General features: G+C 39.4%; 1 protein-coding gene across 1 annotated transcript; it reads left to right on the top strand.

Annotated features, from left to right (window-relative positions):
- Nucleotides 1-3,852: 3,852 nt before the first annotated feature.
- On the top strand, nt 3,853-8,770 carry LOC127964507 (transcription factor Sox-1a-like). Its single transcript, XM_052564727.1, has 2 exons — nt 3,853-3,953; nt 6,423-8,770. Exon 2 carries the CDS (start codon nt 7,103-7,105, stop codon nt 8,108-8,110), a length of 1,008 nt encoding a protein of 335 aa, XP_052420687.1. The 5' UTR covers nt 3,853-3,953; nt 6,423-7,102; the 3' UTR covers nt 8,111-8,770.
- Nucleotides 8,771-19,293: the final 10,523 nt, after the last annotated feature.

Raw genomic sequence — 19,293 nt, 5'->3', positions numbered from 1 at the left:
ACATTTAAGGGGCTCCTGATTCGGTGAAAGTTTTTTGACAGCTTTCAAAATGTCCACCAGGCAGTGTGAACACATGCAAAAATTAGGAGGTATATAGTAACAAACACATCCATTGGTTAAAACATCAAGCAGGATAATACATTTTTATTGCCCTTTTTTTAATCTGAGCTCAAATATGGAAGTGTGCTTAATGCGTATGTAAGCTTAAGGTACATTTACCCTAATACTAAAAATTGTCCAAACGTCCAAACTGTGAAACTTGACTCAAGGTTTTGCATTGTATAAAAAACAACAATAATATAAGTAGTAGCAATAGCAGCAGTAATAATCATAATAATGAATTATAATAAGGCATATACATTATAATAAAACATTTTTGTTTGTATAATTCATTATGTATTTTATTATTAATAAAACATTTTTGTTTGTATAATTCATTATGTATTTTATTATTAATTTTTTTTCAGAATAAAGAATATGTAAGGTCTAGTAAACATTTGCACTGACCATTTGCTATAATGCATTTAAACTTTTTATTACTGAAACAGTCCTTACCAAGTGTTTTTTTATAGACAATATTTTTTATTGTTTTTTGGGACATCCAGCTTCTCTCTGCCACATTTTGTCTTTAATTTGAGAGATTGGGTAAGTTAGCACAACCAAGGCTGGTGAAGTTGATGCATTTGATGGCAGGCTTGGAGAGGAAAAGAAGGACCTCTTCGGACTTAAAAGCCCCCACACGCTTTTAGACTTGACCCCACAATTTTTCTTCCCTTTTGGTCTCATGGCCTCATCTCTCTCTCCTTTTTTTGAGTCTTAAAACATACGAGGCAGCAGACAGCTCTGGACAGAGATATGAGGAGCCTTCAAAGCCATGTTGTGACTGCTGTTTCATCTCAGTACAAAGGGTTATGCCGAAATGTGTTCCGCCTTTCAGTATATTTTGCATTTATGCTAATGATGCATAAATCAACAGGGTGCTTTTTTCGGCACCACCATATGAATCTGTAAACAGACCGAGAAAGTTATGCCATCAAACAGAATTTCACTTTTACCATGAGCTCCGGAAATTTTCTGTGATTCAAATCATTCATTTTTTTATTTCCTACTACTTTTTTCCCCAGTAAACTAATGGCTTCAGCCTAACCTTGTAAAATAATTCAAGCAGATCGAGTTTGCCTAGGGAGTCAATTTAACACTGATAAAACTTGATGAATTGAGGTACCATTCGATTAAACTAAATGATCGGCAAACATTCGTGACTTCACTCAAACTAATCCTCATAATGAGAGTGTAATTGCCTAAAACAAGCAAATAATTCCGCCCAGCAGAGCGATATCGACAAATACTAATGAGGCCTGCTAGTGAAGGGTTACTATGTTTGTTTACACAGGAGAGCGAGAGAGCCTGGGAAGAGCTGTGGCAGAGGGAAAAAAGGCAGGATTATTTGTAATTATGTGTGCCAAGTGTTTAATGCAACAGATTGGACACAATAGCAGAGGCAGAATCAGCTGCATATGAGTCCTCCATTATCCTGCAGTGGTGAAGTTGGGAGACAGATTGCCACAGTAAGCAACACAGACAGGCTTGACACCTGCTCGCTGCTCTCCTGCTCATGCCACCACTGGGGAGAGGAAACCTGATTAACCGTGCTGTGCTAATAGAGAGAGGAAATTAACACAGCGGTATCCTGGTGAAGGAGAGCTATACTCAGAGAGGGGTGTTTAACCACTGGCAGCCAGAAATGCCATGGTGAGAGATTAATGAACTGTGCACTGATGGAGCTCAGAGTCGTGCTGTTGATGGGGCTCAACAAGTCTCTGTTTGGGGTTAATGATTCGGCGAAGACACTGCACACACTATGGCGTTGGATAGCGCCTTCCTCCACTGCCGAGCATGAACGCACATTTCGGCATTAAATTAAGGGAATGTAGACATGGATAAACCTAATCGCTGCCTGTTGCCATGTAATTACTTTTCATAACACTGCTCATTATATGCTAGAGCATAAAACTATTCAGTATATTCATTGCCATTTGTTGTGGTTGTTTGGTTAAATCTGTGTAAATATGTGTAGTTCCTATCAACATGTTGAAGTTCGACCTGTGTTTAATATGTATGAGGGAAGGAGAAATGAATTCGATTGAGTGTGCAGAATCAGAGTGACTTGCGAACTGACTCAGTGTCTGAGCGTGATGGTTCGACTCTCCCGCAGTGCTTGCCTTCAGGTATTCACAAGTGACAGGCTTCCTTTTCATTGGGTATCATGAGGTATTTGATCAAGTGTAGACTGTCTAGAGTATATCCATAAAGTGGTCATTGCAGCATTTAACTTGAATCCCAGGGAGAACCTGCTTGGAAAAAAAATGCTATTAGATATTTGCTGCTGATGGAAAGACTTCATGCTTCAAGTTTTTGTGAGATGGTATTTGCAGTCAGGTTAAGTGGGTTTGTGGAAAAGCAATTTAAATGTTATCTTCCACATGCAGCACGCACATATGTTTTATGTGTTAGCCTTACTGATTCCCTGCACTTTATCCTACCTGAAAAGTTTTGAATTTTGATGGCCGGAGGGAGACTGAAAAGATGCCCAGAGTATTAAGAGAGGACAGAGGTCATCACTAGACCGGAGCCGGAGGCAATGTAAAAGTGTGCCATCAGATGGCAATGACGTGTCTCTCAGTGAGTTCATGTAAACTACAAATCAACAGCTTTTCACTCTATGAAAGCCTGTCAGAACCATGTGGTGGCAAGCTGCTCCTGCTGCTGCAGCCCAAAGCCTTGAATGGCATCAGAAGGCTGTTAGATTCGTGTTTGCAGCTTATATTTTATAGTTATTGGATATATGCATTATTTTGACAAAGTTGTGCCATGTAGTCATACTGAGCAATTGTTAACTGGAATAATAATTTATTATGCATTATTCCAGTTTAAGGATGTATTTCAGCTAGATTTACAAAATAGAATATAATGAAAATATACATTAAGCAGAAATATATATTAAGTTTAACCAGTATGTAAATCTTATGTCAAATTAAAATGTACACATATATGGCTGTAATGTAAATAGGCTCTCACTAATCTTTTAAATACACTTATATAGCACAAAAGACATGTAAGGCCCGGCTGTAAACAGGGCTTTGTGGGATCATGAAGATAAAAAACTTTTCAGGACAAGACTGTATGAACAGCAGACTTAGTGGCAAAATAAAATGATTGTAAAAAATGTGTAAAATGTATTTATGCATTAGTCTATAGTGTGCAAATATTTTTGTGCAGGGAATGAGCTTGTTTTTTTTTCTTTCTTTTTTTCCCCCTTTTTTTTTAGCACCAGCAATAAATAGCCTAGCAAAGGTGCTTTATTTTACAAATATCCTTAAATCATGACGAATCGCATGTTAACGGAGAGTGAGAACGACCGGGTTAATTAAAGTTATTGAGCGTAATGCTCTTCAGAGCCGGGCAGCAGGGGCGATGGGGCAGACTTTTGTGCTGATGTCGGAGTGAAGGCTGCAGAGCGTTTTTCGGTGATGCTGCCGCCGGGTCCGTTCTTCAAGTTCGTTTCCAAGGAGGAGAGACGCCTCGCGCCAGGGCTCCGCCCCCTTCTCCTGAATGCGCGAGCAGCTGCTTTCAAATCCAACTGCTCAATTCCATTCATCCTCGAGAGGGAACAAAAAAGTGGCTATTTATTAGAATACTTGTTTTGTATTGTTCCGCGTCACACAAAAGAGGCTTTATTATGTAAGAAGGAACCCTTTCGCCGGGAGAAACAATAACTTGAAATTGTCTTTAGTCTATAATAAATTTTATGTTCTTGTCTCTCTCCTCAGTGTGTAGTGAGTGGTGGGACTGGGAGCAGTCATACGACTGGCCTTGGCACACTAAGTGTAGGTTTTAGCAAGGATGGCGGTCTGGCGAGTGGCTTTGGCTGGGTTAGGACAGCGATAGAACCGGTAAGGACGATTTTACATCACTGCAAATGAAGGACAGTGCAAGTTTATATAGCTTTAAAAACAAGATTTAGATGGATATGCATTATCTTCTGGGGAAAATCTTACCTTTGGATATTTTAAGAAATTGTAAATTAATCTTCTCGTCTGGAAACGTGATATAGTCTACTGAGACAATGATGTCGCCTTGACTAACTGGTTATTAGCAGAATAGAAGTCCGGTGCGTAAGTAGCCTACGAACTGCGCCGTGAAGCCTGTTAACAGAAAGCTGAGATCAGTTTTACTGAGCTTGATCGCATGATGTGCTGTCTAACTGTACTACATCGGATAAGAGACGTTAACGCGATTTTTTTTCCAACGACGGTCCGGTGATGTAGGGTATTTCAGTCGGTCCAATGTAGGGTAAAGTCGCATTTTAGAGGAAGACTTTCATGCAATCATCTAAACACTTTAACACGCATTAATGTTTAGCAATTCTTGATGGAAGTCAGACAGCTAGCACTTTATTTTTTTTAAATATAGTTCAGAAGTTTTAATTCAGTACAATAATTAAATTAGACTATTTAATTAAATTAACTAAATATTTAAAGGCCTATTAAAATGTGTGATTCATTGTCTGTTCATATGTAGGCTAATGCTGATTAAACGTTTTGTCTGTTTTTGTTCCCTGTAAAAATAAAAACTTTGGCCGTGTGACTGTTATAGGAAAATAACACTTAGTTGGAGTTTTGATCAACAGATTGCCACTATCGTCTGTTTAACAGGATGTCATTTTCAAGCGTCTAAAAGCCAACGTCTTACCACAGCCCTTGTGAAGTCAAGAAAAGCCACACAAAGGATTTAAACAATCAAATTAGGTTAAACAAGGCTACAGCCACAAACAAGTTCAGCACGCTTTAATTTTTGTAGTGAAACGCTTTCCTGTTAATGAACAGTCACACACACTGAAAGCTCATATAGTCAAAATAATACTTAGCCTACTAATATTAAAATTATTGTTTTATTAAATTGTATAATTTTAATAAAACAATTCCTATTTCTCTTACTGATATTTTGGATTCATGAATTACATAGAGCATGTTATATTCCCGTCTCCTTGTTGCATCCACCATCCACTAAATAACGTTTCGTGATCTGGACGATGGCAAACACCCGTGACAACTATTAAACTGTCACTTAATTTTTACGTTTAGGTTTGTTTCGTTCTTTTTCAAATAAGACGGACACCTCTGTAATTTTTTGACTAGTCGTCTGCGTTTTGGATAACTGCTGTAACCCCAGCTCTCGCACGTGCGCCAACAGTGCCCTATTGCCCCCAGCGCGCGCAAAACAAAGACACTGTGAAGAGCGCGACACTGGAGCAAAATGAGAACTGACAATGTACGTTGTTCCAGGAGAGTCACAGTGTGGTTTAGCTCGCTAATCCGAAGGACAATTAAATATATTAAATAACATAAAATTGTTGTTATTAAATCTGCCTAATCTTCACCATAAAACTAACAAAACGTTTTGAATCATCATGACAACATTTTGAATTAAATTCAGATTTACAAATGTAAGGTTAGCCTGTCGGTGTGGGAAACCTTTCATATTTATTAATGCGCAATGTTAAGTACTGTACTAAAATGATTGCAATTCTCAAAATATTAATGGTGTTTTTAAATTAAAATACATAACGCAGAAAATAATAATTTTATCAACATAAAATGAGTGGCTAGACACCATGACTGAGTAAATGAAAAACCATAGGCTATCTAGACTGTTGTTACGTGGGCATTTGAAAAGCCCTTATCTTTTGTCAAAACATATTTTTGATTATTTGATATATTAGCCTATCGTTCCTGTCATATATTCAAAATATGACAAAGTTCCTACAGAATATATATTCAAGTTATTTCTTATGTAACTTGGAATCAAAATTGATGGCAAGATAATAGTTTTGTCTAGTGTTTCACAAACATTTTGGGGTCGGTCATGCGATTGTATCATAGGCTGTACAATGATCAATGCAATAGTAAAATAAAAATTACAGTCTGTTTCCTTATAGACATCACCTTTATTTCTTGCCTTTCAGTGTCTGATGTTTTTTTTATTTCGAGATAACTTGAGAGTTTCATAGTTTCCCGTAGGCTATATGCCAATTTACAATCATCTTTTTCACGCGCTTCAAAATCTTACCAGTGCACCACCAGACGGCAGTGTCCTCGATTTAGGAACCTCTATTTAAAATCATGTTGTTTACCTCTTAAAATATTGTGGTTTTCATATTGCTTCACTTAATGAATAACTAGCCTGTTTATAAAATTCTAAGTGGGAATTGTGTGTGTGTTGATAATGTCTGGCAAAAAAGATTTAACCTATTCGAATGCGAAGTGAAATTACGCTGTTTTATCCTGTTGACTTTTTGACATCCTATTTTAGAACGTGCACTTGTGGAAAATTCATTTTGACTGATTTTTTTCCTTTAACAGTTTTATACTCACAGACATTCAGCATGCAGTGGACTGTATATCAACATAGCTGACAAAGTTGGCTACCCTTTACACACAAAGATTTGGCAAGACGTCACGAGGGGAGCATTGGAGCTATTACAGTTATTATAAAGAATTAGATCGTATCTTGTAATGTCATCTAAATGGATAAAATCTACCATTTGTCCTCTTGTTCATTTATTGCAACCATTGAAGAGGCTCAAACTGCCACCTCAGTATTTACTTTACTTTAGAGGGGGCGGTGTTGACCCTCCGTGCACCCCGCCTACTAGTTTTTTCCTCGTTGTCGACGTCACTCGACCAAACTCCATGCAAATTGCTCCTCACTGGAACGCCATTGGCTACTCGCTCATTTTAATCGCTGTCAAAACGCATCATATGGCCGCCGCTTTAACAAACTCTTCAACTCCACTAGGAAAAGTAACTCAAATGCACGTTCAATTAATGTGGATGTGAAACGGCAGTCGGACACGACACTAAACAGGCTACAGGAGCAAAAAGAGACCCCGAGACAAACTGCGAACGGTTGGGAATAAACTGTATTCCACATTTCACCGGAGCTCCACTGGCTTGTGAGGCACCTGCTTCAAGTGCGGACTACAGAGCGCCGAAAGTTTCATGCTTTTTCTCTGCTAGCGGAGAACTTCTAAGCCACTTGAATGTATAGCATGATGATGGAAACGGACCTTCATTCCCCGGGACCACAAACCAACACGAATCCGGGGCAAACGGGTCCAAACTCGGGGAGCAAAGCCAACCAAGACCGCGTAAAGAGACCCATGAACGCTTTTATGGTCTGGTCCCGGGGCCAGCGGCGAAAAATGGCTCAGGAGAACCCCAAAATGCACAACTCTGAAATTAGCAAAAGACTCGGTGCTGAGTGGAAGGTGATGTCAGAGGCTGAAAAGCGGCCCTTTATTGATGAAGCGAAGCGGTTGCGCGCCATGCACATGAAGGAGCATCCGGATTACAAATACAGACCGAGGCGCAAAACCAAGACCCTGCTTAAAAAGGACAAATACTCGTTGGCTGGCGGCTTGCTCGGCGGCGCGGGAGGCGGAGTCGGGATGAGTCCTGCAGGGGTCGGCCAGAGGTTGGAGAGTCCTGGGGGTCACGGAGGCTCGGCCGGTGGCTACGCTCACATGAACGGCTGGGCAAACGGCGCTTACTCCGGCCAGGTGGCCGCCGCGGCAGCAGCGGCTGCGATGATGCAGGAGGCGCAGCTCGCTTACAGCCAGCACCCAGGCAGTGGGTCTCACCATCACCACGCTCATCACCATCACCCGCACAACCCTCAGCCCATGCACCGCTACGATATGAGTGCCCTCCAGTACAGCCCCATCTCGAACTCCCAGAGCTACATGAGCGCTTCTCCATCCGGCTATGGTGGGATATCATACACGCAGCATCAAAACTCCAGCGTCGCTTCTTCTGCCGCCATCGGTACGCTGAGCTCGCTCGTCAAGTCCGAACCCAATATAAGCCCTCCGGTCAGCACACACTCCCGAGGCCCCTGCACCGGAGACTTGAGAGAAATGATTAGCATGTATTTACCAACCGGCGAGTCCGGAGATCCGTCTGTGCAGAGCAGACTGCATGCCTTACCGCAGCACTATCAGAGCACAACTGCCGGAGTAAACGGAACTGTCCCACTGACGCATATTTGAAAGAGCTGATGGAAAGTGATGGGTAACGCGCATTCAGAAACACTCCACCAAAAATATTTACCTCTTTTTTTCTTTTCTTTTTTAGATTGTCATTGAACTAATTTTGTACAGAATGTTTTATGATGTTCATGTAAATTAAAGGTAAATATTGTTTCGATTGCAGTTCGAATAGAAACTGGGATCTTATCAAATGTATCACTTTCAGTGAAACATTGTTTAAATATGACGTCTTTAAAAGTGATTCTGACAGCGTTTCTGGCCACGCCAAGAAATATGCGACATACTGTTATTCTTTAAATATTTAAGTTTCTGTGCAAATTGACTTTTGAGATGATAATAACAAAAGTCTAGCGTGAATAACTCAATGAAGTGTTTTGAAAGCCCATAAAGAGTTTCCTGCTTATTACATTTACCAAAACGTTTGTACACGTGAATTAATGTACCAGATTTATGTTGTAATATTTCTTGTAAATTGTGAATAAGTTTTAATATTTCAAAAGACTGGCACGTCACTGCTGCTGTACATAATTTATGACATGCATTCCTGCCAGTTCAAATCTTAACCTTGCGTTGATTCATGGTCTAAATAAAATTGGAGAAAAACTTACTCTGCTCCAAATTGGTGTTAGTTTTGTTACCTAATTCATCATACTTTGCAATTTTATATGTGTTTGATTTACCCCACTATCTAGTGGAAACTTTCTATTCGTTGATTGAGGACAAAATATCAGTCGGAAGATATTACTAATGGTTTATTTTGCTTTAAGATCTTTGTTTTTTTTTCTGTGCATTTTACAAGCTTCAATGTGCTGTTAAAGTATCAAAACAGGGAAAATGTATTTCTAAATGGGTCACACTCGATCTTACGCGTCAGGAACGTTAATCATTTTTTACAATTAATATGTATTAAGGACATAAATTATACAGGCATGTAGACCTTTTAATGTTTTTAAATTTACGTTTTAAAAATGTGCTTCAAAATGTGTGAATTTTTTTATGTCCTACTTTTGTTTTTAGTTCAAACGCAGTTGCATTTTATAATCAGCCGTCTGCTTAGGTAAATTAATAATATAGAAATAATAATTCAAAACACATAAAGAGAGTTTAAAAACAGGAGAATACTATTGGGCTAGTTATTATTGTTACAATAAAATAGGATATCGTACCTGAATATTGTTAAACCCCTGGTAAAATTTCAGTGTTTTGTTACTAAAGATAAAATACTTCAAATCTGTTTATTCAGAATTTGAATTGCTTGTTTACTTAAATAAGGATGTAACACTGTACTCAGTTCATCATTGCTTCTTCCATTGTAGACCTTGATTGCTACCCAAGGTGTATAATTCGGAGTACTTGAAGCATGAAAACAAACTATCATTATATGTGTATAATTTAGGCAAGGGCTTGACAATTTGCTTCACCTTTCGTTCAATGAATTTGGATTAACTGTGTAATTTCGTCTATCACAAAAATATTTACAATTCAGTTCAGTAAAGTTTTTCTTTAACTAGATTTTTTTTTTTCTCTACAGCAAATCTGTTTTCTTTTTTAAACATAAGAGCCATGATTTGGCAAGTAATGAATCAGGTGTGTATGGCTATATTTTGTGTAAATAATATTGGAGAAAAGTAGCCTAATTCACGCGTTTAAAAACTTTTTTTATTATTATTACTTGAGATGTTTCATCAAAATTTCATGTTATAAAGAGCCAACTCTAATTCTTTTAAAAGTTGATTTCATACAATGTATGTTTGAGTAGGACCACCGGTTAATCAAAACGACATATTTCTGTAGTGCTGCATTGACACCGTCTGTAGTCTCTGATTATATAAAAAGTGGAATCGTGTTTATTTTGTGTTATTTACTAATGTGTTCGTTATTTATTCTTGATTCCCTACACATGAAGAATTAAATCGTTAAGCTCTCAGTGGTTGAACACAATGTGATTTGAAGCAGAGACAGTTACCGGGATCAGCCAGCAGAGACGCTGACCTCTCCTCTGGGACAGAGAGTCAAAGGTTATTACAATTACCTGCTGTCTCCCTGGGGCTAGTTTAGCAACAAGTGTCAGAAGTGCAAAGCCGCAACACACTACTGCACCAGACATTCTTTTTCTTTTTTGGATGCGCATGTGAGGCCTTCAAGTCTGCAATTGCCACTTCACACACTTGAAATAAATATGAAGCAGAACAGGACGAGGAGTGTTATAACTGTAATATAGCCTTGTGTAGGCTACATCACAAACCGAACGATCTTGGTGCAGCATGACCTTAAATGACTTAAATTATTTTAACAGTTGTTCTTCATTTATAATGTATATATTTAGTTTTTTTTCATGATCTTAAATTAAACTCCATAATTCTGAACCCACACTTTCCTCTCCCCTTCACTATTGACTCTACATGAGAAGGTCCACTCAGAAGCCAATTGTATCTATCTGCAGATGAAAAACTACACGGATTAGCGCCGAAAATAGAGAGGCGGAGAACCAAGTCACGGCACTTGGCAGGTTAAAGAGAAGCGTTCTGGTAAATTTAACCAAAATAATTTACTACCCAGCCAAAAGAGTCGAAGGCACGCGGGGTGGGATGGGTGAAAAGGATGGGATGGAGTGTGAGGTGGGAGGGGTGGCGGTGGACTCGAACCAATAAATCGTCTCAACGTGCGATACCCTTATCTTGTAGCCACCGATATATTCTGTGCTGGGAAGCCATCAACACTGCTGGCTCGTACGAAAACTCCCGATCTCTTGCACTCGCTGTCCTAAATGGGGATAATTAGCATCACTTTATCACGCCTCTGCATATTTTCTCCCTTCTCCAAAAAACCCGGTACGCTGCTATTGGTCGCTGCTCTGTCACAGAAGATTACGGAGACAGATTGCACGGAACGAATGTGCTGAACGAGATTAGGGAGGAATAGAAATAGCAACTGGGCCAATAAATTCCTCGCGAGGGCCTTATCGTGCAATTACACGTTGACATGTTTAACAATCTTGCTGCCTCTTAATCCTGCGCCCTTCCAAGAGGCGAGATGCTGCGCCGTAATTTCTGCAGCCTGTGATTCCGGAGCAGTAATTTAAGCATGTATGCAGAACGCCACGAAAAAGCAACTTTGTTCAAACTTTTATATACCAAAATATTGCAGTCTTTCAGCTAATTATAAATTATTTGTTCCCCACCGTGTCCAACAGTCTTTTTTTACCGCGGCAGACACAGACCAGGGGCCCGGGTATTGTCGCATGTAAATCAGCCCCATAAGTTTCAGTACGATTTTTTGTCTGAATTGCGTCATTATTGCTCGGAAGCGCAGACAGTAGGCTAATTCAGTGGACTTATTTAGTGATGCACCCATGGGATTGCTTTTCACAGATTTTCTCGTGTTGTTGTGCATCACTGAGAATCCAATTACCATTATAAAACGAGCGCGGTTCAGAAAGTCTAGACTGCTTTATCTAAGAAAAAATGCTAGCTGACCGATGCAAGGTTGTATATGAATTTTCAAGGCGCTTATCAAGCAAACTGCTTGTTTAATAAACTAGCCTTCCGTACCTTAACTGTCTGTTTTGTCTCTCTCTCCCCCGCTCTCTTTCTCTCACCCTCGTGTTGGGAAGAGAGGTCTGTGTAAGGATGATTGTGAGAGACTCTGCTGGAATTTGGCAGGCCCGCTGCTTGGAGAGGCGCCCCACGCTGTGACTCCCATTCAGCGGTCCAGCGCGCTGTGAGGTTGGGAAGTTTCACTGAGCCGTGCACTCAATGGCTCCACAAAGCTGATTACAAGCCCCAGCGAATTCCTGAAGGGACCGGGCAGCCACGCAGGTGTGCGGGAAACCGGGGCAACCCTTCAGAGTTATAGTGACAGAGCAAGACAAACCGGGAGACCACACAAAAAGCAAAGCGTCCCGCGAAGTGGCCAAGGATTTGGTGGGAAAAGAACACCTTAAATGTCTTCTCCCTTGTGAGCGAAAGGGGAAGGGAGGAGAAACTTTCCGAAGGCCTATTAAAACGATGCCCAGTCTCATCAGGACAGTGAACTGAAATGCATTTTTAAGCATCGGAAACGAATTTCTGATTTTAGGTTTGCCATATGCATTCTGAATGATCTAGTGTCTCGCTTAGGGTTCGGGTTAACGACGATTCATAAAACGTAAAGGCCTGCTTTCCCTCACCGTGCCCAATTCATTTCTCTGGTGCTAAAAAATCTACATCAATGAAGCAGACAGCGTATTTAATTAGAGCGGAGTCTAACTATCAATTACTCAGGAAAAACACAGGATCCCCAAGGACCGGTAATCAGCGCGCCAACAGTCGGCCGCGCGCTCATTACAGCAAAGCGACAGGCGGGAATAATAATCAGGGCGCGGCGACGCATCTGCCTACAGTATTACCACTGCTTCCTGTTGCCTCTCACAAGTTTAATAACTCCTAGTTTTTGCTCAGTTTAGCCAAGTGGTTGCTCACTTGTTGGCGATATGACACTTTTTAATGGTTTTGCTTGCTGAATAAAATTAGCCCCACTGCCTTGTCTCTTTTAGTCTATAATATAAGCTTTTGTTCTTCACACAAAATGGAATTAAAATAGTTTGTAACATTTTTTTCGCTCATTCCACGTACATAACACAGTAACGCAGAAGTATACTTGGTGTTAATTTTTGTTATAGAATTTTCAGCTACCAGCATGCTTTTACATAGGATGATTGGAGATAGTATTGACATCAATATCTAAAATGACAAGCAATATGAAACAAAGGGGAGGATTGTTATTGGGATTTGAGAAGAGGTTATGTCATACTGACGTTTTTGCTTTGCGCTGAAGAAGAGCTTGACTTTAGGTTTAGTGTTATGATACACTTCTTAAAGATACATTTTATAAATGTCATTTCAGTGACCAGTGTTTGTCTTTCTTCCTGTCAACATCACATAAGACTACATTTTTCGTGTTAACGTTTGTGGTTGTTAACTAGTTAACAAATATATATATATATATATATATATATATACATATATATATATATATATATATATATATATATACATATATATATATATATATATATATATATATATATATATATATATACATATATATATATATATATATATATATATATATATATATATATATATATTTATATATATATATATATATATATATATATATATATATATATATATATATATATATATATATATATATATATATATATATATATATATATATATATATATATATATATATATATACACTCCTGAACAAAATCTTAAGACCATGGGATGCATCGCAAGTTTTACACATTTTGCACTAGTGGATCATAACCGGGTTGTAATTGCTGCTTCAAAATGCCAAAAGAAAAAACAGGATCAAGAGACAAAAAATAGAGAGTAGGCAATTTATTGAAAACTGCATTTAAAGTCAAACAGGCTGTTCATCAGCTGATCAAAAATTTAAGACCATTGCCCAAAAATAAACTCACAACAAAACTAAAAGTGTCAAAAAAGGACTCAGTAGTGAGTAGCCCCACCGTTCTTGTTGATCACTTCAAACACTCGTTTCGGCATGCTTGATGTGACTGTTTCCAGGAGGCTGGTGGAAACGTTGGTCCATGTGGTGAAGATGGCTTCACGAATGGGCATCCTCGGTCTGGAACTGACGTCCGTTTTTGTAAACTTCCCTTGCCATCCATCCCCAAATGTTCTCAATGGGATTTAGATCAGGGGAACACGCAGGATGGTCCAAAAGAGCAACATTATTCTCCTGGAAGAAGTCCTTCGTCAGGCGGGCGTTGTGAATTGCAGCGTTGTCCTGTTGAAAGTCCCAGTCATTACCACACAGACGGGGCCCCTCGGTCAAGAGGGATGCCCGCTGCAACAGATCCACATAGCCAGTCGCCGTTTGACGACCCTGCACAACCTGAAGCTCCATTTTCCCATTGAAGGAAAAAGCACCCCAGATCATGATGTAGCCTCCTCCACTGTGCCGCGTAGAAAACATCTCAGGTGGGATCTCCTTGTCATGCCAGTAACGTTGGAAACCATCAGGACCATCCAGGTTAAATTTTTTCTCGTCAGAGAATAAAACTTTCTTCCACCTTTCAATGTCCCATGTTTGGTGCTCCCTTGCAAATTCCAAACGGGCAAGTTTGTGTCATGGGAGGAGACGTGGCCTTTGAAGACGTTTTTTGTTCTTGAAGCCCTTCTCTAGCAGATGACGTCTTATGGTTATTGGGCTGCAGTCAGCATCAGTAAGGGCCTTAATTTGGGTCGAGGATCGACCTGTGTCTTCACGGACAACCCGTCGGATCCTGCGGCTCAGTGCAGGTGAAATCTTTTTGGGTCTACCACTTGACTTTTTTGTCCCATAACTTTTAGGATTTTTTAAGAAATGTAAAATGACTGTCTTACTGCATCCAACCTCGGCAGCGATGGCGCGTTGTGTGAGACCTTGCTTGTGCAGCTCAACAATCCTGCCACGTTCAAAAAGAGAAAGCCTTTTTGCCTTTGCCATCAGGAGATCTTGACAGTATGACTGCTTGAAGAACAATGACATGAAAGCCATATTTTTGTGCAGATTTGACCTTTTTATGGCTATGGTCTTAAACTTTTGATCAGCTGATGAACAGCCTGTTTGACCTTAAATGCAGTTTTCAATAAATTGCCTACTCTCTATTTTTTATCTCTTGCTCCTGTTTCTTCTTTTGGCATTTTGAAGCAGCACTTACAACCCGGTTATGATCCACTAGTGCGAAATGTGTAAAATTTGCAAGCATCCCCTGGTCTTAAGATTTTGTTCAGGAGTGTATATATATATATATATATATATATATATATATATATATTCCTCCCTCATTTTAGTTAGGTTAAAACCACTGTCCACTACTAAACCTTTGAAGTAAAATAATTGCTTATTAAATATAAAACATTTGGAATGTATCAAAATACCGTGCACATATGGAGAGTATGTGTTCTGCCAATATTTCCTCAGTTTGAGTGAGGGCTCAGTCTTACTTTATGCGGCTAATTTAATCCTCTGCAGAGTCAACAAGGGCTAATTGAGATCAGCGGGGCGCAAACACCCATTCACAATCAGTTTCTCCCGTGCAACGGATTGTCCCGTTAAGCCGTTTTGCGTGGGTTTTGGGACTCGGAAGTAACCATATCAAGGCAGTCTATAGATCAAAACTGTGTTAGCTTTGATTTCTGGATTATACTAATGGCAAAGGTCTCTGAGATTTAGGCTAGTTTCAGTTCTCATGCTTAGCCTTATAAATATGCTATAAATCTATTCCAGTCTTGGCCTCACCTGTGTCCTGTCACCCCTGCTGTCCTCTTGTGATTAGGGGACAAAAGCACTTACCCGGCCCGGCTATGGTAGTCAATCAACCACAACGGACTATGCTAATTGAGGGGAAAGGCGAGAGGAAGACGAACAGTGATCCCAATTGTTCGGCGAATTTCACAGCTCAGCGCAGCTGCAATGCTACTGTTCTCTCCCAATACATTCTTCCTTCACTTCCAACACAACACTACTGTAAGCTGAAGTCTGTGCGAAATTGAAAAATTGAATTTAAAATACTGGCGATTTTCCCATAAAAGTTGACAGTTTAGATTAAAAACCATATTGTTTAGGCGGATACAGCTGAAGAGATAAATGAGTATTGCTCTGAAGTTTTTGAGGAGCTGTCCAGGTCCTGAAATGAACGCGACTCAAACACACGACTGCATACGTTCTCTTTGGGCTATAGCATAAGCGAAAAATCTTAAAATACATCTAAGTTAATAAGTTTATTAGTAGCCCACTTAATAGAAATGTTTTCTCTATGTTTCCGTTACTCTATTCATCAATTAGCCTCGCCTCTGCACACCTCGTGTGAGTTGTTTGAATAAAAAAATGATGGTCAAAATTTGTGCCTCAGGTCTTTGGACAAATCCAATAAAGAAAATGAATGTTAGTCCTTCCTGTCACAGCAAATGAAGATCTGAACACAAAGTAATAACCATATCACTTGGTGAATAATAGGTATTTTAGCACAAAGGCAGACTTGAATTTGTTTATGCAGACATAAAGATTTTGAGTAGTTATTTGAAAAAATCTATTTACTGTGCCATTTTACAAGCCTAGTTACTTGGTACTGATCAGTCTTTGTTTTTGTTTGGCTTTCTCTCATTTTTCAGTCTGAGATCAAATATGTGCCTAGAAAACAACTTGTGGCAAATATACAAAAAGAATGACAACTTCAACTGTAAATTACTTTTTTCTCGCATCTAGTTTGACCCATCTCACAAGGTGCCCTTCCTCTCAGCAGGGGTCAGAAAATAGGCCTGAGAATTGTTTGTGTTTTACCGCTGCTGGAGTCCCACTGTGCTTCTGTATTTTGTGATGGGATAAACTTTGACTATGTCTGATTGTGTTGCTTTTACATCTGAAAGAGGGAGAGAGAGAGAGAAAGAAACAACAATAAAAGAAGTTGATGTTTATGGATTGGTCATTGATTTTGTTGCTCTTGGCTGTATGGGCCCCTTTTTTTAATAAAGACAGGCAAGGATATGGAAGCGTGTACAGCAGTGCGGGCTGAAGCTGTAGAAGTGGATGGAGTCCACGTGGACAGTTGGTGACAGTTGAAGTACCTGCCCTGAGGGACTGCGTGACGGATTGGGGGCAGCGGGGTTAGGGGTGATAATGACACACCCCACTGAGTGCTATTACTTAAAGACTGTGCTGGGCTGAAATGACATTGTAAAGGGATGGGGCTTTCTGCCACGTTTTCACTGCACTGGGTGCTCTAGCTCAGCAACTTACTTCCCGCTTCTGTGTACTCTTTTGTCTGCTGTGTAACTGCTTCTTTGCTGTGGCTGCTGCTGCCCCCCATCTATTTCCCCATCCCTCCTTCTCTCACACTTGCCTATTCTTTCTAGTGTCTGCTTACATGCATTACAGAGACTCACTTTTATGCATGCATAGGTTCCTGGCAGAATATGCTGAAATTTGGCACATAATTTTTTTGTTCTTCTTCTAACAGTGAAAAAGCTTATGTGTGTTTGTAGCTTCAGTGCACCTTACTGCTGAACACATGGCCTGTCTGGCTTAGATCAAGACTTGGGCTCTACAGCGAGCTTTAATGAGATTCCCCGCAGCAAAACTTAGGCACATGTAGGCTACTCAAGTTATCGAAAACTAAACACACAGATATCTTTTCTACATACATTTCTTTTTTGTTTTGCAGCGTATTGCACTCAGTGTTTGGTGGAAAAACAGGTATCAGTATGTGGTGTCCTTCTATATGAATGGACTGTAAACATATAGATTGTATTGTTTTTAATGCGTTTGCAGTTAGTTTGTGGTCTGCAGCGACAAGCCCCTGGTGTGAGTCAGGTTGCACTCAGATTGTGAATAATAAGCAGCTTTCCGTCTAATTGTTTGAGCACTTACATATAGATGGACTCCCTGTGTTCATATACAATGTTTTTTTGTTGTTTTTTTAGCCCTAGTGGATACTTTCCTTAAATACTTAAAAACACATTTAGATTGAGTTAAACCTTCAGGTCATTCAGATTGACCAGCCACCTTTCAATGTGTGTATGTGTGCTCTTGTTTTTGTGACATATCAGGGCACAACTCTGTATAATGACATGGGTATGACACAGGTATTACAAGGAGAGGGTGACTTATGAGGACATAACCCATTTCCCCATTTTTCAAAATGCTTATAAATCATACAGTTTGTATGGTATAAAAACCACTTTTCAATATATTTGGTAGGGGTGTAACAATATGGTCATGTTAATATATGATCCTCTCATTATAATTTCACCAATGCCAGAATAGAGTAATGTTTTTTTTTTATGTTATTAATTCTAAGACATGTGAGCTTGGACTTGGTCCTTCCATATTCAAAGGGCAATGGTGACCCTGAAATATTCATAATTCTACTAAGCTAAAAATACAGAATTAGACACGTATGCTTACACTGTGTACCTGACAACATCATTTTAAATAATGTATTTTATTAAAATGTATTTGAACTTTAATTTAATATTAATAATTAATAAACATGGGACCTCAGATGTTTGACTTTCTGGTTTTACATATTTAAAAGTCCAGTACAATATATTTGATGCTAAATTAAATGTCTATATAGGTTTGTGTGTTTGTATACAATAGTTATAATATGTATGATAATATAAAACATAGATTTCTGTCCCAAGATCTCATGCAATTAAAAATCAGTCAGAACAGGATTTAAAAAAATCTGGAGTGGTCATATTATATTGGCATTATTAAAGGATAATTTGAATTTGAATCATCGGGCTGTAATAAATAGAATACATAGTAATTAATTGTGCATTCACTCTTTTCTGGCCGAGTAACTCCCGTGGACTTTCCAACGGACAACTTTTATCTTTCCCTGCATGCAATTACTTACTAGTAATAATAAAAAAGTAAATTTTCTTCAGAACATTCAGCCAGTAATATCTTCACTCTAGCACAGACATGCATTGAGGCCAGACTCCCAGCAAAAGTGTGAGCAGCGTAGTATGAGCTATTACTGCGGTGATTCATGCACATGCTGGTTTCTGTTTCAGCCAGTTCCTTCTGAGTATGTGTATTACTCTGGCCCTGCACCTATAATGTGTTTGCTGAAGAAAAGAGTAATGCAGTTTCTGTGCAGAGTAACCTTAAACACAATGATGTCTTTCTGGCTGATGGACTTAATACGCTGAGCAGCGGAGCTGTTTTAAACGGCTGTGGTTCCTCTGTTTCTAATGTGGCAGTATTTCTCTGCAGGGCTGACAAAAAGCTGTTATTTCTCTCTTGAGGCGCAGAGCCAATACCTGAGACCTCTGCCAAAAAGCCAATCCTTTTACACTGTTAGCGAGAAATCTTTTACTGTACACAATACACAGATGCAAACAAAAATCCAAAAGGCATTTTTTCTCCCTCAATCAAAAACACGGGGAAATTCACTCTCACACACAGTTTGGTGATTATTTTAAGTAGAGGAGATTAGGTTAATGAGAGGTCAGGGGGTGACCATAAGAAACAACGACTTGGTTTCCTCTGGATGTCACTGATAGCTCTTACTGAAGCTGACCTTTGACACCCTTACAGTGAGTGATCAACAGACTAGATTACAATATCAATGTGATGGACACAGGATCCTTTTTACAAGGCTCACTGAAATATAG

The sequence above is a fragment of the Carassius gibelio genome, chromosome B9 (genome assembly GCF_023724105.1).
Source record: "Carassius gibelio isolate Cgi1373 ecotype wild population from Czech Republic chromosome B9, carGib1.2-hapl.c, whole genome shotgun sequence".
Taxonomy (NCBI): Eukaryota; Metazoa; Chordata; class Actinopteri; order Cypriniformes; family Cyprinidae; genus Carassius; species Carassius gibelio.
The sequence above is the reverse complement of the archived record's forward strand: the minus strand, read 5'-3'. Positions and strand labels throughout refer to the sequence as shown.

Coding starts and splice junctions, on each gene's coding strand:
- LOC127964507 (XM_052564727.1), top strand. CDS start 7,103: ATGTATAGCATGATGATGGAAACGGACCTTCATTCCCCGGGACCACAA.